Here is a 23,748-nt window from a genome sequence, read left to right as displayed (position 1 = left end):
GGGAACTTTCGGGGGTGGGACTTGGGCGCTGAACATGCTGATTGGTTGAAATCACGCAGCATTTTATTTCAACCGACATTTTTAAAAGTCTTTTGCAAGGTTTGTTCGTTCTGCATTCAGTAAATATCAGTCTTGCTCTTTTCTGTCTGACGCGCGTTCGTCTCAGCCATCTCACGGTCAATGTCCGTAATAGCTGATAATAACATACGTTGTCTTATTTTAAATCTAGCTTTATGAGCTTTCAGAATACGCTTTATTATCAGTGCTCATCTCTTTTCCGCCGTTTTGTTAATGACCTCTTTATTAAACCAATACATAACTACCAAAAGCAGCGCTGCTTGTATCTCCTTGTTATTGTTGCAGACAGAATCGCGCAAAAATGATGACTATCCGTCTCTGACTGGGAGGAGCAGCCGCGCGCAGTCCTACATCACCGGACTAATTTGCCTATTCTTCCCGGTACTTTAGACCGCAGTGGAACGCAGACAGTAGCAGATCTGGGGGGGGGTTCCTGTAAAAAAAGTTCCTGGTACAAATTTGTTCCGGGTAATTTTGGTGGAAACGCGGCTATGCCTCATTAGTGCCTGCACGGATCGGTCGAATGAGGAATCTACGTATATATGATCACGCTGGTATTTTGACCTTACTGGCAGGAAGTTATGGCGGTCTGGAGAGCTGATGACATTCGTCTGATATGAGGTGAAAAAATTGCATAAATACCGTTCGGTTTCTCGCAGATCATTTCGTATCTTAAGACATCAATGTGTCGTCACGAGCTGCAGGGTTTAATTTGAAGTGTCTGTGCATGTTTTTTTTTTACTCTAATAGAATTAGACCCCATTGACATGCATTATACGACTGACGGCAACGGTTGGAGTTAAAAATCTTAATTTGTGTTCTACTGAAGAAACAAAGACATACATCTTGGATGCCCTGGGGGTAAGCAGAAAAACATCAAATTTTCGTTTTTGGGTGAACTACCCCTTTAACAATCGCTCCAGCAGCCTTGCTCAGCTCCACAACACTCGGTCCTGCTCTGCTTCATACTACAGTAATGTTATTAATCGCATTCATAAACATGATTTCTGCCCGAGTCCTATCCCGAATCTTTTCCACAGGCTGTGAGGTGAAGACCACATGTCCCAAGATTCTGCGCTCAAACGTGGCGTCATCAAACTACGCCTTTGTTTTGAACGGGCGAACTCTAGTGGACGAAAAAGTTACATAGTGCAGCTTTAAGAGAAATTAATGATATTCATACTACATGCCAGCAGTAAAATGTACGTGAATGAAAGAGCAAACATGACACAATTTTGTATGCTTTTAATTTACTTTCCTAAATATATCACAATCATCATAATAAAATGACATCATGATAATTATTAAGCACTCAGTCATTCCAGTGGCAGCACGTCAAAAAAAATCGGTCTGTAAATATGTCAGTTAAAATGCTGTTGCAAGATGCTGCCTATGTAACTTTGAAACCAATCTAACAGTATAATAGGGGGGAAAACGACGTGAAAATGTGTTAAAGAATGGTACATGCATGTGTGTACAGTATGTTAAGGTGTAAAATCTAAGTACCAGTAAACAGCTTATTATTATAATATCCACATCTCTATTGAGATAGGATTGACTTTTTTTAAAAGACAGTGTATACTTTAGTCGCAATGCGTCAAAGCATCTTAAACACGTTTCAGGTCTATAATGAGCTCCTCTGAACAAGTTTTCTCTATGTAGACGTGCATTGATTTGTAATCCTGCACAAGAACATTTTGGGAATTTCTAAAAATTATAATATGTTTCAGAAAAACACTTAGTTTTGACAAATCAAGTCAAGAGAAGTGTGGGTTTGGAGCCATTTTGGGTGTTGGGGAATTACTTTCTTTGAGAGGTTTGAGAACGCTGACGCCTCAAGGGCTAAATGTTGTGGATGAATGACAGCTCTGAAGGCTTTTTGAGTTCGGGTCAGTGTTAGAGGCAGATAAATATTCAGTGTGTGTCCAGTATTGTGCATGGCATCTAAGAATTTTGTGTCACTGTGCATTGAATGGTACACATAACACTGAAATGTGTCAGGTTCGAAGTCCATTGTTGGGGTTTTGCTACAATATTTATTGAAATGAGCAGGTTGTCATGTCAAGTTCATGATAAGACTGGGTTGTGAGGTGCACTGAAAATAAACATGTGGGTTGGGTTGAAGTTGGTCTGACTTTATGTGATCTACAAGTCATCAGTGGTGGGTGTGTTATAGCTCTTGAAGAGCGGCTGCGTAAAGAGGCCGAGGGTTCCTGTCACGCACACTAAAACAAAGATCCACAGAAACAGACGGTCAATCACCATAGCCACGTATTTCCAGTCCTCGATGATCTGCGAGAAAGACAGAGTATGCACTGATTAATTTGAATTCATTTGTGAAATACATGTATCTAAACAACTCTAAAAGACATTATCTGTATAGTTTAGTAGTGCAAATGTTGGAGTGGTGTGTGTACGGTTATTATTTAGCATATATATGAGGTATGCACCAAAACAAGGATTTCAATGTGCAGACTTTCAGTGACAGAAGTTTGTGTAAGCTACTCTTTTGCTGCTTTGTCAATCTAGCTAATGCAACACAATTCTTTATTATACTCAATTTCATTGAGTGCAATCAATTATAAATTGGAAGTATACCTAATTAGCTGGTCGCAACTGAATGTACTGAAATCCAGACCTACACAAACTTGTTGGAACACATTACAACATATATGTAGTTTATTTAATTTACTTTCATTTAATTTAATAAATGAACTACCAAATATGGTTGTTTTGAAATTGTAGCTATTTTGCTAGCATATAACAATACATAAAATGGCCAATATTTAAGTATATATATTTAAGTATATATATATAACTAACTATTTAAATAGCAAATTTTACTGTAATGAATCGCACAACATTAAAGTGTTTGATATATTTTTATATTGTAATAATTTCCCATTTAATCTCTAAATTAATGTAGAAACAACAAAGACAGTATATTTAAATATTTGATCTAACAGGGAGGAAATATACAGAAATGTAATAAAGTTATCAAACACTTCACAGTCTTCACTGCATAAATTATAAATTAAATATAGATTCATCCTTATTAAAGCTACAAAAGTTCAGTCAAGAGCAGTGAGTGATTTTTTGTTCTTTTGCTCTTTGATTTACATTAATGACAATCATCACAGCAGCGGGTTTATTAGGCTGCTGTCACTTTAAGATCTGAAGCACATGACGCGGATACAGATCTGACACGCATCATATGTTCTCACATGTTCTCTTCTTTATTTAAAGGTGCATTGTGTAAATTTTAGCGGCATCTAGTGGGACAGTAGAGAGTAGCTAGCGTAGCTAGAGAAGTTTGTCCATTTAAGGCTACTGTAGAAACATGGCGCTGCAAAATGGTGATTTCACTGCAAGGGTGTATGTAGATAGAAATGGCTGATTCTAAAGTCATAAAAACATAACAGTTCATTAGGTAATGTCTTTATACACCACTGAAAATATAGTTATGTATATTATGCTGCATTTCTGTCAATAGATCCTCATAAATACTACACATCGCACCTTTAACACTTTTTAACTCATTGAAGACTGTGGTTAAGAGGATACTCAAAGAGGCTGACATTTTGGCATCCTTTTGTCTGTTTTTTTCAAGCACAAAAGAGAACTCAATGCAGCCACGCGATGTCTGAAGCGGCAGTCCTGTGTGTGTCTGTTATACTGATAGGAGATTCACAGACAGCGCACCAGTACAGATTTAAGTTCATATTTTTGCATCTTTTCAAGCTTGAATGGTTTAATAGCACTTGAATGAATTATAGCGTGATCATATACTGTAGCGCAGCCAAAGGATGACAGAAAAAAAACTGATGCTGCGTTAAACCGCATGCGTTAACTCTATATATGCACTGTATGTGTATATGTGTATATATATATGAAAAACAATTATTGGTTGAAATTTTTTCAGTATATTTCAGTGAAAGTCCATCCAGCACTCACCCCTTCATCATCATCCTCGTTCTTCAAATTGTCAGCAATGTATCGGACCCCCTTCACAGCCTCCTCCATGTCTGCAGAACACTTTACCGCAATTCGCTTACGAAACTCTGTGTTTTCCTGCAATTCGCCAGGTCTCCAACCGATGTGCTTGGCAGAATCTTCATTGACAAAGAAGGTGGAATCTGTCTCATCAGCCTCACTTTTCGCTGGGAGATCAGATGAAGGGCACTGCTGGTGCTTTTTGCGAAATTTCTCTCGTTTGTTGGACTCTCCTGGTCGCCGCATGAAGAGGAAAGCAGGCACACGGGCCAGGAAGTAGTATTTGACCCACTTGGGCATAGTGTGTGTGCTTGGGGACCGATGGTGCACGTTCAGCACACACACGCTTGTAACAATTGAAAAAGTCACCAGCACCATGGTGAACATCAAGTACTTTCCGATGAGGGGCACAGCGAGTGAGGTCGGAGGTACGATTTTGGAAATCAGTAAGAGGAACACCGTTAAGGCCAGAAGAACAGAAATACACAAAGTCATCTTCTCCCCACAGTCTGATGGAAGGTAAAAAACTAAGATGGCCAGTGAAGTGATGAGAACACAGGGGATGATTAGGTTAATGGTGTAGAACAGCGGTTTGCGTCTGATGATAAAATCGTACGTTATATCCAAATACGTGACGTCGTTAGGGTCTTCATTCTTGCGACCAGGCAAGGAGACAATATCCCACTCACCGCTTGGCTTGAAGTCATCACGACTGGCAAAGTCTGACAGCAAGATGAGGTCGATTTCTGTGTGGTCATAAGTCCACGAGCGGAACTTGAGTGTGCAGTTTTGCTGGTCAAAGGGGAAGTCCCGGACCTCAATTTTACAGGCACTCTTATAAATGGCTGGTGGTAGCCAGGCAACCTCACCGTTATTTGACACGACCGCATTGGAGTAGAAAGACACTTCATATGTCCCATCAGCACTAAAAAATGACAAACACATTGTTTTAAATTTGCTGTTTTAAATAGCAAACGCAAAGTATCCTATTTTGCCTGTGTGGATGATAAAGAGCATAATAAATGTGAAACTCAAAGCTGATACTATTATCCAGAGTGCCAGCTCATCATCATGCAAAAAACGCTGTCATTCTAATCTCAGTCTCAGTTCCTGAGATTAACGCAGTAACTCTGTCCTTGGAAAAGGTGAAACCCTGCATCGATGCAGCATTGTAAAAAGATTACAAAATAAGTCTCCTGCTACCACCTGTATTTTTTATAAGGATTCAACCTTTGCATAAATAAAACCTCTTCTAAATTATTTAAAGAGATAGTTCAGCAAAAGAAAAAAGAAACATTCTGTCTTTATTTACTCACCCTCTTGTCTTAAAGAGATAAAAAGGGTTTTCTTTTTTTTTTGCCTATACAATGAAAGTCAATAAGGTCCAGTGTGGTTTTGGAAACCACTGACTTTAGGGCTTTTCAGACTTGAAATAGTTAACCCTGGGTCTATAAAAGTAAGAATAAAACAGTCTCTCCTTCACTCCAATTGTTCCTCTCAAACGCTGACACTACTATTTACACAACATGCTGTGTTTCCGTGACTGTCCAAAGAACGTGAATATGAGGCACGCTATTGTTTGTTGTAACAGTCTAACAGCTGCCTCATTTCTCACACTGTACAAGTTTGGCACCGCAAAAGCAAGAGCAGGGTGAACCCTGGGTAAAAAGCGGTGCTAACATCCCATCTAAATTACAAGTGAAACGTTCCTTTACCCAGGGTTAAAAGCAATGTATATAATGTCGATAACCCGGGCAGTTTTAAAAGCCCTTTTGTGTATCAGCAAAACAGTTTTCAACAGTTCCTAAAAATATTATTTTTTGTTTTCCGCAGAAAATCTAAAGTCATTCAGGTTTGGAATGACATGAGTTTAAATAAATGACGACAGATTTTTCTTATTTTTCTGTGAACTATCCCTTTAAGTGTTTACAAGTTAAAATAAGAACAAAAATACCGTGCTGTATTTTAAGTGCTAAAAAAGTTTCTCACTTGTTGTACAGGACAATGTCCGGCAGCCATATATGCTGGGAAGGAAGGCGAACTTTCCTGATCCCTTCATACTCCTCTGGATCCCACATCAACCGGTAATCATTCCATACCTGCAAAAGACACACGCCTTAGAAAGCCATTTTGAAAAAAGTACAACCTAAACCCAAAAGTTCCACTGCTCATACCTGAGTAAGCCAACAGTTGGTGGTCATGATCTGCTCTCTCTCATTCTGAAATACAAACATTAACATATAACATTTATTTAATCATAAGTAATGAGTGGCAGCTTTTCACGTTTCAACTACCCACCACACTGATGAGCTGGGCAAGGGACACTTGGATTGCAATGGTGACCTGCTGGCTCTTGTTGATTGCAGGCCGGATAAGCTTGTTGTATCGGTCAGGGGAGAGTAAATAGTTCACCAACCGCTCCTCCACCTCTGCACAGCATACAGCTGAAAAACACAGACATAAACATTTATTTATTTTTATTTTTTATGTGAATTTTTTTATGTAAAATGGAAGAAATTGTTTATTTAGGATTTATCTAAATAACCTACACATACTGTACGTAAGTAATAACCACAGAATTTCAAACACCATCAATATACTGCAAATGCAAAATGAACACTTGACAAGTCTCAAATGTGGTAAAAATGGGTAAATATTGGCCAGTATTTTTTATGAATCGGAATAAAGGCGGAAAAGCCCAAAAAGATACTCTACAGGTATAAGATTAAGCATTTTTCTTCGTTTTTAACAATATTTTTAACCAAATAAATGCAGCCATGGTGAGCAGAACACAGTGTCTACACCTGACGGGAGCATCACAATATAAGACAATAGAACATATTAAAACGAGCGACAACACAACAAATCCCTATGCTGATGCCCCATTCTATTTTTTCTGACGTACTTCAAGCATTCACGCTACATCTGACCGTAGTGTCTGTGACGTAACCCGTAGGTTTCTGAAGAGCAGTTTTGAAGCGTAAAGTCGGCCGTTGCCATCGGATAACTGACAATAGGCAAAAAGGCAGGACGAGGGTGGAGCTGAGGTGCCTGGTTGCTGAAACCACTCCCGCGTAGCAATCCACCTGTCACTCAAGTGGCCACGCCCTTAATCATGCAGAACTTTAAGGCTTAATATATCATTTAAATGGATGAGTTATAAAAAAAATTAACCCCCCTCACAGTTGTCATGAAGGCAAAATTAGCTATAAAGACCAAAACCACAATTTGTACCAGGATGTAAACACGTTTTTTTCTGCTGTAAAGTTGGGCATTTTAACATGGGGCTCAATGAGATTCTGCTCTCTTTTGGAGCCTGTCCCTAGCGGCCAGTCGATGACTTGCAGTTTAAGTCACTTCCGTATTGGCTTCAAGAGAAACTGGAGGAGGTTGCCGCTCGCTTCTGACACACCTCTACTTCTGACGGTCACTGTGTCACATCTTGTGTAAACAGCCTCAAGCTGTCAGTGTAGACATGGGGCCAGATTTACTAACAGCTTGCGCCAATGCAAACACTCTTTTAGCATTCAAAAACGACTGTCAGTATTTATTAAAGACACCCAGTGAAAAATTAGCGCTGAAAAGGCATGGACAAAAAAAAAAAACTTATTTTTGTGGCTGACATTATGCATTTGTTGGAGTTTCCCTTTCAGACACAAAATGTATGTAAAGAGTATTTAAATGAATTATGCAAAGTGATTTACTAAGGTTTGCCCTCGTCAATTTACTGGTATTTGCGCCATTATTTACTGCCCAAAAAAGCATGTCTAAAACCAGAATGTGTTGCACTTGGTAGATTGGTCATTATGGAAATTATCCGGCTGCGTTGGTGTGCTTTAATTTGCGTTAGTGTGCTTTAATTTGTGTGTCGTCAGTAGATCACACACAGAACTTTCCTCTCCTATCGCCCTGTTTAGTAAATCTAGATCATGGTGTAGGAGACTACTTTCAAAAACATTTTGAACGGTAGTCTAACTTTAAAAAAAAGATCTAAAAATGTCTAAATAAAAAGATAAATAAAACTCAATTACTGTTATGTGTCTTCTAACAGCCTTTACATAGAGGAAAAGTTTACCATCAAATGTTTAACAAAGCTCTTTCTTCTGTTCTCAAGTTCTTTTCTACTATTGTCATAAAAACAAAACTCCAAAATAACAGCATGAATACATAAATGCATGGTCAAATGCAAAGAATTATAATTTAGGAAATATTATGAAAAAATGTTCATGGCCAATAAGAACTTGTGATAGATTTTACCCCTTATTAACTAGGTTACACTTTATTTTAAGGTGTTTTTGTTACAGTGTAATTATACATTTAAAGGGGTGATGAACTGAGAAATCAACTTTCCCTTGAGCTTTTGATATATAAAAGGTCATGGTAATATAAGAATATCCTGTAAGTTTCAGAGCTGAAAACCTTCTTTGTTAGTCAAAGAAAAGCTTTTATTGACACCAGGCCCAGAAAACGAGAGCTCTCAGAATATGGGGATCTCTTACGTAACAGGACCTAGAGATCGCCTCTACAGATAAATATGCTTCTGTAGCCCCAACCACTGACTCGTAAGCTAAGGATCGCGCTACCAAGCTATAAACATGGCGTTGCAGTCCCTGCATAAGTTTCCTTCTGAACACACACTTATGTGAGTAGGCTAAAACACGTTTTTTTATGTGTTAGTTTTGCATAACATTACAGATCGTTTGAAATCTATTGATTACATACCTTAGCACGCTGTCACAGGGTGGAGAAGGTGTTTTTGGTTCACTCGTGATCGGACTTGTAACCTTATGGGCCAGGCGCGAGTGTGTGTGTGTGTGTGTGTGTTAGTGTTAGTGTGTGTGTGTGTGTGTGTGTGTGTGTGTGTCTGTGTCCACGCGACATGCACGAGTGTGTGTGTGCGCCCGCGCGAGTGTGTGTGTGTGTTTCTGCGCGAGTGAGTGAGTGTGTGTGTGTGTCCGTGCGAGCGAGCGAGTAAGTGAGTGTGTGTCCGCGCGAGCGAGTGAGTGAGTGTGTGTCCGCGCGAGTGAGTGTGTGTCCGCGCGAGTGAGTGTGTGAGTGAGTGAGTGAGTGAGTGAGTGAGTGTGTGTGTGTGTCCGTGCGAGTGAGTGTGTGTGTCCGTGCGAGTGAGTGAGTGAGTGTCCGCGCGAGTGATTGTGTGTTTGTGTGTCAGCGCGAGTGAGTGAGTGACTGTGTGTCCGCGCGAGTGAGTGAGTGTGTGTCCACGCGAGTGAGTGTGTCTCCGCGCGAGTGAGTGTCTGTCCGCGCGAGTGAGTGAGTGTCCGCACGAGTGAGTGAGTGAGTGTGTGTCCGCGCGAGTGAGTGAGTGAGTGAGTGAGTGAGTGTGTCCGCTCGAGTGAGTGAGTGTGTGTCCACGCGAGTGAGTGTGTCTCCGCGCGAGTGAGTGTCTGTCCGCGCGAGTGAGTGAGTGTCCGCACGAGTGAGTGAGTGAGTGAGTGTGTCTGCGCGAGTGAGTGAGTGAGTGAGTGAGTGTGTCCGCTCGAGTGAGTGAGTGTGTGTCCACGCGAGTGAGTGTGTGTGTCCGCGCGAGTGAGTGAGTGTGTGTCCGTGTCCGCGTGAGTGTGTGTGTGTGTGTGTCCGCGGGAGTGAGTGAGTGAGTGAGTGTGTGTCCGCGCGAGTGAGTGTGTGTCTGCGCAAGTGAGTGTGTGTGTGTGTCCGTGCGAGTGAGTGAGTGAGTGAGTGAGTGTGTGTGTGTGTGTGTGTCCGTGTGTGTCCGCGTGAGTGAGTGAGGTAGTGTGTGTGTCCGCGCTAGTGAGTGAGTGTGTGTGTGTGTGTGTGTGTGTGTGTGTGTGTGTGTGTGTGTGTGTGTGTGTGTGTGTGTCTGTGTGTGTGTGTGTGTGTGTGTGTCCGCGCGAGTGAGTGAGTGTGTGTGTCCGTGTGAGTGAGTGAGTCCGCGTGAGTGAGTGAATGAATGAATGAATGAATGAGTGAGTGAGTGAGTGAGTGAGTGAGTCCGCATGAGTGAGTGTGTGTGTGTGTGTGTGTGTGTGTGTGTGTGTGTGTGTGTGTGTGTGTGTGTGTGTGTGTGTGTGTGTGTGATTTAATCATTGTGTTTGTTTGATATTTTGCGGGTCCTCTGAGCATTTCCCCAGACGACCCATATGGACTGGCGGTAGCTGAAACTCATTAAAATGGCAAATCTAATCCAATCCTAGCCGTGGGCGTTTACTTCCAAGTGTTCAGTGCGGCACGGCCATTAAATCTGAGTGTTTTTCAGAGAGCCTCAAAACCAAGGCAGAAAATAGCCTATTGCTTATTCATTATGATGTTTTTGAATGTAAAAACCCCACAAACGACATAAGTTGACCTCAGACAACAGTTTAAAAAAATAATTAAAAAGCCAGTTCATGACACCTTTAAGTACTGAGTAATATGAATAAACAACATGTACTTACTATAGGGTTTGGGTTAGATTGGGTTTGGAATGGATTAGGGCTAGGTGCGTGTAAGTATGCATAATTTACTGTTATTACTATAGTAACATATAACAAAGACTGTCAAATAAAATGCTACCCGAACACTATAGGCACATCAAAATAGGGAGGCCCAAAAGTACGTTTCAGAAAGAAGCAAAAGAGAAAGCCCAAAACTCTACTGGTGTTTCTGTACCTCTGTCTCTAAGGGACAGCAAGTCAGGACAAATGACATCACTCTGTGGACAAGCAGTGTGCTGTGGGGACAGCGAGTACAGAGACTACAAGATTAAAGTTGACAGAAGAAGCACTGGGGCAGCAGTCAGCATTCAACACACAATCACCCAGCCTGTGCTCAGTGAGACATACTCCATCTGACTAACAGCTCAACAAGTACAGCTGAAACAATGCGAGAAATTAAATGAACACCATGATAAGCAATTTTGGGAGCCATATGCAGATAAGGCAGAAGCAATCTGAAACTCTCAGAGAATATCGAAAAGCTGAGAGTGAAAATTTTCTTAGACAACCATCTTTTGAGAACACTTTTTTTTAGCTTATTTGAAAAGGGACCAGACTGTGTATACATAGATAAATTAACAATATTTACTAAATACACTTTTTTAATGCTTCGTGACCTGTCTAAATAATGTATCATGTTCTGTATTTCGTCTTAGCAAATAGTGACATATTCAATGATCATATAATTAATTCATTATTCAACTGACAGCTCTATTAGAAACATATCTCCAAAAACAAAGCAATAACAATGTGCTTTATGAATCGCTCTAAGCGCATGTTGATGCTACCTGTGGTAAATGTCTCTTAAAAATGTCAAATTCCATTACCCCCTCAAATGAATTAACACATCCGTTATGAATCCAGACAGTTACATAATGAGCCCCATTCATTTGTAAACAAGATGCACCGAAGCAACAATCCTCATGATTCACAGACAGCATCATAGGGTCATAGAAGCCCTATGCCACATCTCTCATTAAGACCCTATGGGGACGATCATTCTTTAATGCCAAACATGAGTCAGCAGTTCAGCCCATCACTGCCCCATCAGCACACATTCTCTTAATCACAAGCTCTCATATTACAGCATATGAAAGCAGAGTCTGACAGTAATTATCATAATGAAGGGTTAGTGAGAAAAATGGCATGACCATAAATGAACACAGAGCAGTAACCATGTTAGTTCTCGTTTTCAGTTGCATCATGTTACGCATTATGGGAAACATACAGGAACAGCTTCAACTTAATGGCAAATATCAGATTACTAAAAGATACACTATATTGCCAAAAGTATTGGGACACCCCTCCAAATCATTGAATTCAGTTGTTCCAATCCTTTCCAAGGCCAAAGATGTATTCAAGCACCTAGGCATGTAGACTGCTTCTACAAACATTTGTGGAAGAATGGCTCGCTCTCAGGAGCTCAGTGAATTCAAGCGTGGTACCATGATAGGTTTACAAAAAAAAAAAAGTCTGCACACCACGGCTCCAAAAAATTAGAAAAATGTAATAGTAGATTCCCACACAGATGGTTACGTTTGAGCGCGTAGGCTCTTTGTCAGACAATTGAAAATGAAACACACCAAGCCTTTATAGTCCCAGGTGATTAATCAAGAGAAGCAAGAGAAAAAAGAAGGGGAAAAACACACACACACACACACACACACACACACACACACACACAATACGTGTGTACACACATACACAATAATATCAAAGTCAATAAAATGTATAATAATTAGGGCTGGGCAAATTAACGCGTTAACGCGGGCGATTCATTTTTTCAGCTTAACGCATTAAAAATATTTAACGCAAATAACGCAGCGTCCGTTTTTATATCCATTTTTGCCTAGCGTTACATGATCACGCTCCTATTCATGTAAATGCTTCCAAGCGCGACAAGACACAAGAGAACGCGTTGTATGTCAATGTTCTGTCTGTGTGTGTGTGAGTGTGTGTGTCAATGTCCTGTCTGTGTGGCTGCGTCTCATGTCAGCTAATCGAGGGACACTCTGACACACACACACACTCGACGCACAGACAGACTCGCGTCAGTCTCCTGCTCACATCGAGTTCTCTTTTGCTCTTGAACAAACAATAACAACAACACAGAGGATTTTGAGTATTCTCATATCAGGAGTCTTAAATTAGTTAAATAACGTCTTAAATGAACTTAAAGAGTTGTGAGGAAATGAGATGCGTGGGACAGCGCGTGAGATCCGCGTCATGTTCAGCAGCGGCCGTTCTTAAAGTGACAGGAGCACTGATGATGCCTGTCCTTAATGTTCATTAAAGAACAACGGGAACAGAGAAAAGTGTAGCTTTAATGATGATTCATCTATATTTAATTTATTATTTATGCAGTTAAGAAAGGTGATTGATAACTATTACATTTCTGTATATGTCTAACGGGGAAGGCCATGGGTAAATATAAAATTTATTATAATGGTTTATGTAAAGATTGTTTTAAGTTCACTTAAATTAAAAGTCGTTTTTTTAAGCCTAATAAATGTTGAAATTGGGAGCTTTCAGTTATACTGTAATGTAACGTCATTAATGTTTCATAGAGGCATCAGTGATACTGGCCTTCATTCATAAAAACATGACAATACAACACATATTTAAAATATGCTGTCTTTAAATTGTTTATACATTAATTTGGAGAGTAACTGAAATTATTACAATATCAAAATATTAAAAACTTGTGATTAATCACAGACAAAAAAATTTGATTAATTCGGGGGGGGGGGGGTATATACCAACATATATACACATTGTGTGTGTGTGTGTGTGTGTGTGTGTGTGTGTGTGTGTGTGTGTGTGTGTGAGTGTGTGGGCATATTTTTGTGAAATATCAGGACACAAATGTGTATAATGACATGGGTATGACATAGGTATTACAAAAAGAGGGTGAAATATGAGGACGTTCCCCATGTCCTCATTTTTCAAAATGCTTATAAATCACACAGAACAAGGTTTTTTTCACAGAAAGTTAACTGCACAGTCTCCTGTGAGGGCTAGGTTTAGGGGCAGGGGCAGTGTAAGGGGATAGAAAATACGGTTTGTACGGTATAAAAACCATTACGCCTATGGAATGTCCTCACATTTCACAAAAACAAACGAGTGTGTGTGTGTGTGTGTGTGTGTGTGTGTGTGTGTGTGTGTGTGTGTGTGTGTGTGTGACCAATCACGCTTCTCTGTCTGGCAATCCGATGGACTAGTCTGGGTTTGGCGGTTGCCAGGAGAACGGTACCTGTCTGACTGCATTGTGCCACATGTAAAGTTTGGTGGAGGGGGGATTATGGTGTGGGGTTGTTTTTCAGGGGTTGGGCTTGGCCCCTTAGTTCCAGTGAAAGGAACTCTTAATGCTTCAGCATACCAAGACATTTTGGACAATTTCATGCTCCCAACTTTGTGGTAACAGTTTGGGGATGTCCCTTTCCTGTTTCAACATGACTGCGCACCAGTGCACAAAGCAAGGTCCATAAAGACATGGATGAGCGAGTTTGGTGTGGAGAAACTTGACTGGCCTGCACAGAGTCCTGACCTCAACCCTATAGAACACCTTTGGGATGAATTAGAGCAGAGACTGCGAGCCAGGCCTTCTTATCCAACATCATGCCTGACCTCACAAATGTGCTTCTAGAAGAATGGTCAAAAACTCCCATAAACACACTCTTAAACCTTGTGGAAAGCCTTCCTACAAGAGTAAAAGAGTAACCCTACGGATTAAGAATGGGATGTCATTAAAAATATGGTGCATGTAAAGGCAGGCGTCCCAAAACCTTTGGCAAAATAGTGTATTTTAATATTTTAAAAAAATACTTGTTTTAAAGGAAGTGACATCAAGTAAACGTTTTTCATTGTGAATTTGAATGTAAACCAATTCATCGTGGTACTTGTTTTGTGTTGTTGGTTTGTTTATTTACCTTGCATTTTCAAACGTGCATCAAAATATAACTCGAATATACAGTAACTGTTATATAAATATAATTGTTATATAATATAACCTACTAAGCACTGGGTCTTTTTGATCTTTGATTTCTAAGCAATTATGTATAGAAATGTATGTTTCTGCTTAAGAATAAAAATGTGACTATATTTGCATTTCTTATAATCGCAACTTTCTCAACTAGGGCTTTTTATTTCAAGCTTAATCTCACAATTACCTTTTTAGGCAGAAACAGGCTTTCATAATTATGCAATACCACAAAAAGCAGAACATTATCCTTGGTTAGAGAGAAAGAAACAGTGTGTGGTGGAATTCATATCTAAAAATCAAGTATAAACTTACAGTTAGGGGAATGTCTAAATTGGACTATAAGTAGTTGCAACATATCAACTAACAGTCAGTAGAGTATCAGTTGACTGTCTGGTTAATATCTGCTAACACTTTATTTTGATGGTCCTCCAACAGACATTCTACTGACCAAACCTAACCTAACCTTAACCATCTACAAATAGGCCTACTCCAATGGAAGTGGTTAGTTCACACAGTTGCAAATGAGTTAGATTACATGTAGTTGCAAAGTTACTTAGCTAGTAATAGAATGTCTAAAGTGACATATATATCGAAGTGTAACCAAAAACCCACATTGATTTTGATTCACAACAACTGATTCCCAGACTAGAGCAACTGCATCCAATGAGATTCCACTATAGTGAATATTGCATTAACAAACACAGAACTCCAATATAATAAAAATAAAACAAATCAGTAATATAACAGTTAGAGATCACACCATCCTCAACATAAACACAATTATTATTCAGTGTGGATGATGCTGTCAACAGTGGTGACTAATATCAATGGAAAACTTTATGAAAAAAGCCTTGCTTAAACCATTGACTTGCTCAGGCAAGCCCTGTGTCCTGCTTCAGGGCTCTTCACAAAAATACACACACTCCTAAACAACCGCGGCAAGAAACACACACTTCCACCATCTCAAGATTATACAAAACAACACACACACACACTCACAGTTGCATGCACTGAGCTTTTCCACCCCGGCGCACTTCCAACTGTGTGAATAATTCATCTGCACTAAAATAAAACCTGCCTCATCACAGACAGCAACAACAGATACACACCAACACAGACAAACACACACAGACCTAGTCTACGTAACTCTCAGAATACTTTATTGGGGATAGCATTCACATAATGCACATAAACATTTCCCAATCTAAGTTAAAAATACAGTTAAATACAGTGCTCTACGGTTTGACAGGGAGGTGCTTAACTAATGTATATCAGCAAATGTGTTATCAGAGTTTGAGTGGCATAAATATCCACCATCTAAATTATTAAAAGCTACTCCATCTGCGGACAATCTTTACTGCATCAAACAACTTACACAAATATTTACACACACATATTCAGTAGCTGTGGCCCTTCGGTTACCCTAGTGCCGCTGTTTCAGGCAGTGTGTGAGAGTGTTGATTCCACTTCATGCTACTCTTTAACTCTAAAGAGAGCGTTTTTGCGCTCTCTCTCACTCTTGATCAGACACTTTCTTTCTGGTGAAGGCTTTTCCCCACATTTCAGTTTACATTACACTAAGAATCTGAGACGGGGGTTTCAGTATGTTACACATTTTCTGCAATAACAGAACATATTTTCACAATTCCTACGAAGATTATGACTTGACCAAATTGTAGACAACCTGACTTCCATTTATTGGGCAAAGCATGTCGTTTCAAGGCTTTCTAAGTTTTCAATATACTAATAACAGGTCATTGTTTCATTAAAAGCAACTTTAGATGACTAGTAAGAGGAATTTCATTACATATCAGCCAAAACCAAAAGGTTCACACACTATTAAAAAAAAGGTTCAAACATTCACTGATGCACCAGAAGGAAACAAATGCATTAAGAGCTGGACTTTTGAACAGGATGAAGATGTCCACATTTTTCCTATTTTGTTTAACCCTCTTGTCCTCTTCGGTCAAAATTACAAAAATATTATGTTTTAAAATGTAAAATTTTTGGGCTTCATCAGAATGGGATGACACTTTGTGACTTTTGGTCGAATTGTATACATTTTAAGGCTTCGATCACTTTTGACCGCGAAGTAGCAAAGTGTGACCCCTAAACTAAGAGGACCAGAGGGTTAAATATCTTTCTTTTTTTTTTTAGTACTGCCCTTCAGAAGCAACAGAAGATACTTACATCCCGGAAGACAAATTAAGTATTTTTTTTTCACCCACTTAATGCATCGTATTTCCTTCTGGAGCATCAGTGAATGTCTCAACCTTTTTTAATAGTTGTGTTTGAGTCCCTCAATTGTCCTCAGTGTGAAAAGATGGACCTCACAATCATACAGTCACTGCTGGAAAGGGTTCAAATATGCAAAAGATGCTGAAAAACTGAAGAACTTCCGGCAGGACCTGGAGGGTTTTTCTGAAGAACGCTGGGCAGTTTAACTGCTCAGGACAAACAAGGGACTCAAGAACAACCATCACAAAACAAAATACAGCCGTGGATCAAAAAGAATCAATAGTTCATAAACTTTTGAACGGGGGGGTCAAATTCAGCTATTTTTTTAGTCTTGTGGACTATATGTAAACATCTTTTATGTAAAATATCTTATACAGTACTATGCATTTTGTAGGATCCCTCTTATTTTGTTAAACTTATTCACAGATTCTACAAGGGGAGGGAAAACATTTGAGCAAGACTGTACACTAACATTCAACTTATGAGGTCAGTAAGTCATTTTTCATAAGTAATTAATACTTTAATTTAGGATGCATTAAATTGCTCAAAGTGACACTAAATACATTTAAAATCTTACAAATGACTGTTCATTTGACATATCCGAATGATTTCTGATTCAGAAGGATCATGGAAACCCAGCTGTGACATCACAGAAATAAATTACATTTTAAAATATATTAAATATTTGAATCTATATATAAAAATTAAGTAACGTATATATTCGTGTAAATGTGTGTTTTCTCATATCATGACCTTGATTACCTCTGTGTAATTGACCCCCTACTTAATGAGTGAAAACACTTCAGCAATAAAAATCATTGATGGAAGCACTGATACAGTGATCAATACTGCTAATGGCAATCACAACAGAAGGAAGTGGGGCCCAGGCCTTATCCATAGCTTAGACAAGTGCTTAGTTTACTTTTTGTTAGAATGCAAGGCCTAATAAATAATTAATAATTAACAGAGTTCAGTTAAGACACTGCCTATACACCACAAAAACATATCTTTTTAGTTCAGCCAGTCATAATATATTTGTTAATTAACAGTATGTGCAACTGTGAGGTTTGATCATATGGAATGTTTAAGTCAATTCAGGCATTTAACGAAAAAATACATTCAAATGAACGTTGCTGAAAGGAAGCAGTGCAAGAAGTGTATTCAAAACAAGACTTTAATCAAATGCATGTCCTTCACAGAAACAAGCTATTCTGAGTTCTGTTCTGTATGTGCGTGTGCGCGCATTCATGAACGTGTTTAAGTGACCCTCTCTGCAACTCTGACTCACTGAGCAAAAGATCTAATCAGAGTCATGACAGAGTTAGCATGCCTCAAGAACCAAAAACACACACACACACACACACACACGCACAAATATATACACATGCTATTACCATGCATACCCTGAAAAAGAAACTCTAATACTGAATTGTATGTGCTCAAGTTTCCCTGCACTACTACTTGTGGATCATGCAAACGCATGACCATGTAACCTTTTTGTGGCAACCTAATTGTAAATAATCTTATCGTTATGTTTAATGTTCAGTGTGAGTCTGATCGATAATTTTAAGTGATTAAAAGTCAAGATTTCATCATTCGTACCCAATGAAACATGATGCACTCACAAAAGACTCTCTGCTGTGTGGGCACTGACGTGACACTTCAGAGTTGGAAGCCGATCTGTGAGTGAACTGAGCTATGGGGCAGAGATTGTGCTATTATGTGGACTGACCCAATTTAACCCCTTTAATCACACTGGTTACAGATCTAAAGAGACTTGCTGATACAATTAGCAAAGAGTTGTCAACTATAAATGAAAGTGCAGACTGTACTGACTTCATGAGAATAGTTTGCCTGGTGTAAATGGTCACATAACCAGAGCCATTTAATAAGTTAAAAACATGTTGTCTTAACTTATTGATCACATCATTGTTTACAGTGTGGGATAATTAGGTTAGCAGAGTAAATATCAACGAAACTTGTTTAAGACAAGAAAGCTCTTAAGTTGATTTCACTTTTGGATAAGTATAAGCTAATTTGCAAAAGCCCCACAATTCATTTATTTGTTTGTTAGTCCTTCTCCATAGTTCGTATGCTCAGCTCAACCGGATCAAGGGAGAGGATTCGTCCCTTCTGAAAAATTATGTCAAGCTTCATAAAAGCAAGCAATACCATAATTCAGAAGCAACTAGCATAAGGTCTATTGTTAATTTAATATCAAAATAAGGTATATTATTAATTTAATATCAAAATACATCTAGCTCATATTCGTCATGCAATTAATAAATAAAAATGTTATATTTGTGACCAGTGAGAAAACAGTCAACTGATTCACAATAGCCTATAATAATGAAGATCAACGTCTTAATTATTCAGTTAATTAAAGTTAAAAGAAACAATCATTTGGTTTTTTTTTGGTCATTTTCCTCATAATTGCTTGTTATAAAATATAAATGGTAAAAATTTACAATAAGGTTGTATTAGTTGACATTAGTTAATGCATTAGTTAACATGAACAACACCTCTGTTCAGCATTAGTTAATATTTGTTAGTTAATAAAAATACAGCTGTTCATGGTTTGTTCATGTTAGTTCACAGTGCATTAACTAATGTTAACAAGATTTTAATAATGCATTAGTGAATGTTGAAATTAACATTAACAAAGATGATTAAAAAAAATTATAAGTGCAGTTCATTATTAGTTCATGTTAACTAATGTAGTTAACTAATGTTAACTAATGAACCTTATTGTAAAGTGTAACCATATAAATAAATATTTACAAAAAAAAAAAATCTTATTGTTCTCAATTGTCTTGTAACAACTGGGCAATTTTTTTGAATGATACATTTTGACCAGAAACAAAAAAAAAAACACACGCTTCCATTAGGCTAACCTTGAACAAACTTTACAAAATTAAGCACATTTAAGACTTAATCGTAACCATATAAAATAAAGGCTAAGAGCGTACGTTTGAATGATAATGCATTTGACCATTGAAAGTAGGCTAACACACACCAATGGAAAAAAGAGCTGCTTGCTTACTCGCCACGGTGAGCGCGACAAACCAGAGTCCCGAAGCCATCGGAGCTGCCATCTCCTGTACGAGCCTCTCCGTCCACACTTACATCAACTGACAGATAAAGATCGCGCCTTTACAGATCCATTTCCCCGCACACTTCACGACCGTCCCTCCGATAAAAACAAACAGATCTGAATGCGCGACAATGAGGAATCCAGGCTTGCGAGCGTGTCTAACGCCCGAAGAGTTGTTCGGTTCCCTTTCAGTGATAATCACCCACAAACACGTGCGTAATGATAAAATATCTATGGGATTTTCTTTTCTGCACGCGAACTGACTCACGCGCTCTCGGCAGATGTGCGCTTCTCTTGCGCGCGCGGGAGACTTGCCATCCGCGAGTGCAATCAAGTCATGAACTTATGAGAAAACAAGGCTTCTAGAAACTTAAATACATTTCACAGTCCCACGGGCTTATTATTAGCGTTTTAACAATCCGTTTGGTTTCCCCATATGTCCAATGTCCGATTTTAATGTCGCTTTAAATGTTATTTTAAAGCGTTATAGAGAGAGAACGTGTTGGTGGCATATCGTGGTAATATAAGATATGATAATTACAGGCTCAACTGCACATGGTTAAAAGGACTGTAAATTGCCACTGTGTCTTGCATGGGCAATTGGCTAGGTGTGCGTCACGGGGGAGGAGAGTTTACTGGTTGTGTGTTCTGCACCATGAAGCATAAGACAACAGTTCATGAAATAGTTTATTAAATAGGCTACACATTTACACTTGTAGGTTGTTCACTTTGTGTACACTTTGCCACATTATGGGAGACCCTGGCTAAATGTTTCAGTGGTTTTGTACATTGTACGCCCTTTTCCATTTTCATCATATTTTTGGTTATATCTGCTGAGTAAACTGGTGAATACCATAAAACCACAACGTCATACATTCAGACAGGAGACAACTCATAAAGATATATTTCAACCAAAAGGTACTTGTATGTGCAGTTCAATATTTTTCAGTTATTTTTGCCGTTTCATTCTGCATTTCATAATTGTTTTCACTTTTTAAATGTTGCTGAATAGCCTATAATAGACATAGCAGGTTGTTTTAGTGACAACTTGCCCCATGTAGTGCGACGCTATAGTCAACATGTCAAATTAACAGCATCATTTTTGTGGCCAATAACAAAGGAAATAGTCCCACAAACTGTAGCCAAGACTTTAATATATGGGCCAATGAAAAAATTTTTTTAATAATTTTAAGCAAAAGAGTTTTAAAATGCATATTTACGTCCAAAAAAATGTATGGTGTTGATTCATATTGGTTTTACAGCTTTTAAGACAGCATTAATTCATTATTAAACAAGATTTGTGATTTTACCAGCCAGAAAATGTCAGGTGGTGCGACCATATATTCATTTAAAATAATATACACATACAATATACATATGCATTATTGTAAAATGCATATCACATGGTAAATTCCCTTTCCCTTTTCTATGTATTGCCCTTTTAGTCCAATTCATATAAACGGACACTTTTCTATGTGTTCAGAACACAATTTTCCATAAGGAGTTTTTATGTTGTTGTTTTTTATTTGTATACATTATATAATGGTTTACATTTTTATTTCTTACTTCATTTTGCAATTGCAGTGGGAATTGATACTTTTAAATGTAAATTTGCTGGTCGCACCACCTGACATTTTAGGTCTTTGAAACACCACAACTCAAAAAGTCAATTGAATTTCAAAAACATTAAAAGATTATCTTATAAAAGGAAATATTGTAGATCAATTTGATATGTGACATGTATTTATTTAAAAAATAATTAGGAAAATAAATGAATTCGGACACAAAACATACATGTCATGTCATTGACCCACATGCCACTATAGAAACTGACTTTTAGAATTAAAACCTCAGAAATCAATGTAAAAGAGTGACTGGTCCCATTCTTACCACAGTCACTTTCTCTTATGTCTTTGGTTCATTTATGTCTTCATCTATAGACAAGAACTTAGAGTGTCAAGTTCAGAATGAGGGGAGCTTATTGCAATTTACGCAGTTTCTCATAAAGTAGCGGCTCACTTCAAAAGATAAATATATTGCCAGAAAAGCATTGTTTCCTTAATTAACTTTCAATGAACTTAATTAACCATGAAAACCCCAATCATGGACGCAAATTAATCTTTCACACTCAGCCCCACATAAAATCTCATGGGGAAAGACATCACACAAAACGGTGCAAAGCAGTGAACCCTCCAGGCGAGGTATAAAGCAGAGAGAGACCTGACGTTATAGTCCTGGCACCGGAAAAATATAGACTCTTGTCTTTCCACTAACCCTGTGCAGTGTGAGAGAAATCAAGAAAGCATGATAAGAATGAAAGAAAGGACAAGGGAGATTTGTTTGTGTGGAGCCAAAAGGACGCTTTAAGGTCAGTGTTTCTACAAAGTGGCTATGGATCTTTAAAATCCCAAAGCCGTTCATGCATGCACAAAAATGTTCGCACACAAACATGTACATGCTCAAGGCTCTCTCACTCAACCATGCCCAAATGTTACAGCCATTAGTGTTGGGCAAATGGCTGCTAATTTAATTTAGTCTGAGTGAAAGAGGACCTCACAAAATGTTACCTGATTAAATACACAAACGATTCACAATATTGATTTCTGCACAGCCTTTCTATTGTTTAAGGACATATATCTGCAATATCTTTTCTGAGCCCGACTATGTTAACAAATTGCAGTAACATTTTGTTTGAAATCTGAGGGAAATGGCTTCTCAAACAAGAAAAAAAAATGTAGGGCGGGACTCTATTTGTTCCAATGGGAATTGGTTGAATCATTGTGGTTTGCTATTGATGTGATATAATAATGTGAGTGACAGGTTGTAAATGCATACGTGTCTGCATACACATACCTACACAGACATTCACTGCTATATTGCCCTTTACTGACTGTCTGCACAGCCATCCCTCTCATGCTCCAATTCCCCCAATGGGAGGTGTTTGGGGACGGAAGCAGACTGCAGTATAAAGATTTAAACGCTAACTGACATTAGCTCACCATTCGGATGCCTTATGTTTACACATCAAAAGCACTCATCCGTGAACTTAACCTACCACATATCCAGGATAAACCACTTAACTCTTCAGCATCTGTTGGCTGATGGTTACTCACTTGACTCATCTGATCTCCAGCAGGTGAAATTTGCTCCATTTATTCTCTGCTTGGGCCGAAACACTACCTAAATGCATCAATCTGAGAGAGAGAGAAAAGTATATGTAAAATATCTGAACAAAATATTAACAATATTGATCATAAAGCATATAGGAACATATTAAATAAATAAATACCCACTTACTTAGGCTTTAAACTTGCTTAAAAATCGAACTGAACAATGTCAATGATTATTGCACTTTAAAAGTTAATTCCTCACTTTTAATCTTGTGGTGAGGCTTGTATAAAACCTTGCCAATAACCAGGCCAATCTTTTACCAGCCGTCGATCTCCATTCCATCAACAGAATCCCATGCTAGCCTCCTTCTTTTGTAGTGAGCTAAAACATACCACGTGTAAGATCTGCTAATAATAACCAAACCATGGCTTGTGGAAAATGTGTTTCATTTGGAAGACAGCTACAGGGAATTATGAAAGACACAGGGGAAAGGCAAAATCGGCCTTTAAGAGGGATAAAAACAACATAATGTGCTTTCACGAAGAAGACATACATTTCTGCCAAATCCATTAGTAATTCATTTAATTGTGCATTGCGTGGCATATTCACGTTTTTGTCCTATAGTGCCATCCTGTGGTGAAAAGTTGTTACACCGTCACCGACCAAAACTTCATTCCAAGAAAAAAAATATTTGTCATTTCCAAGACAGTGTGGAGATAATCAAGTTTTGTATTGTCTAGGAAATCAAGGATTTAGATTTTGCTCTTAACATACTGCTGTCGATGCTTTAAATGTAAGCC

The 23,748-nt window shown here is 38.6% G+C and overlaps 1 protein-coding gene across 2 annotated transcripts; it reads right to left on the bottom strand.

The window, feature by feature from the left end:
- Positions 1 to 1,308: 1,308 nt before the first annotated feature.
- On the bottom strand, positions 1,309 to 23,326 carry chrnb5b (cholinergic receptor, nicotinic, beta 5b). 2 transcript variants are annotated; one of them, XM_079838779.1, is made up of 7 exons: positions 23,210 to 23,326; positions 22,951 to 23,031; positions 6,370 to 6,515; positions 6,246 to 6,290; positions 6,061 to 6,170; positions 4,033 to 4,996; positions 1,309 to 2,370 (listed from the first exon to the last, which is right to left on the bottom strand). In XM_079838779.1, the coding sequence occupies exons 4-7, from the start codon at positions 6,270 to 6,272 to the stop codon at positions 2,224 to 2,226; spliced, it is 1,248 nt and encodes a 415-aa protein (XP_079694905.1). In that variant the 5' UTR covers positions 6,273 to 6,290; positions 6,370 to 6,515; positions 22,951 to 23,031; positions 23,210 to 23,326; the 3' UTR covers positions 1,309 to 2,223. The 2 variants fall into 2 exon arrangements, with proteins under 2 accessions (XP_079694905.1, XP_079694904.1); XM_079838778.1 differs by lacking the exons at positions 22,951 to 23,031; positions 23,210 to 23,326 and adding an exon at positions 19,787 to 20,414.
- Between the last annotated feature and the right edge of the window lie 422 nt (positions 23,327 to 23,748).

The sequence above is a fragment of the Gobio gobio genome (genome assembly GCF_949357685.1).
Source record: "Gobio gobio genome assembly, chromosome: 16".
NCBI classification, from domain to species: domain Eukaryota; kingdom Metazoa; phylum Chordata; class Actinopteri; order Cypriniformes; family Gobionidae; genus Gobio; species Gobio gobio.
Note: the sequence above shows the minus strand (reverse complement) of the source record. Positions and strands in the feature narration are given on the sequence as shown.

Coding starts and splice junctions, on each gene's coding strand:
- chrnb5b (XM_079838778.1), bottom strand. CDS start 19,838: ATGGCAGCTCCGATGGCTTCGGGACTCTGGTTTGTCGCGCTCACCGTG. Junction 6,516..19,786: donor TGTCGCGCTCACCGTGGCGA/GTAAGCAAGCAG, acceptor TGTGTTTTTCAG/CTGTATGCTGTGCAGAGGTG. Junction 6,291..6,369: donor TTGCCCAGCTCATCAGTGTG/GTGGGTAGTTGA, acceptor TTTGTATTTCAG/AATGAGAGAGAGCAGATCAT.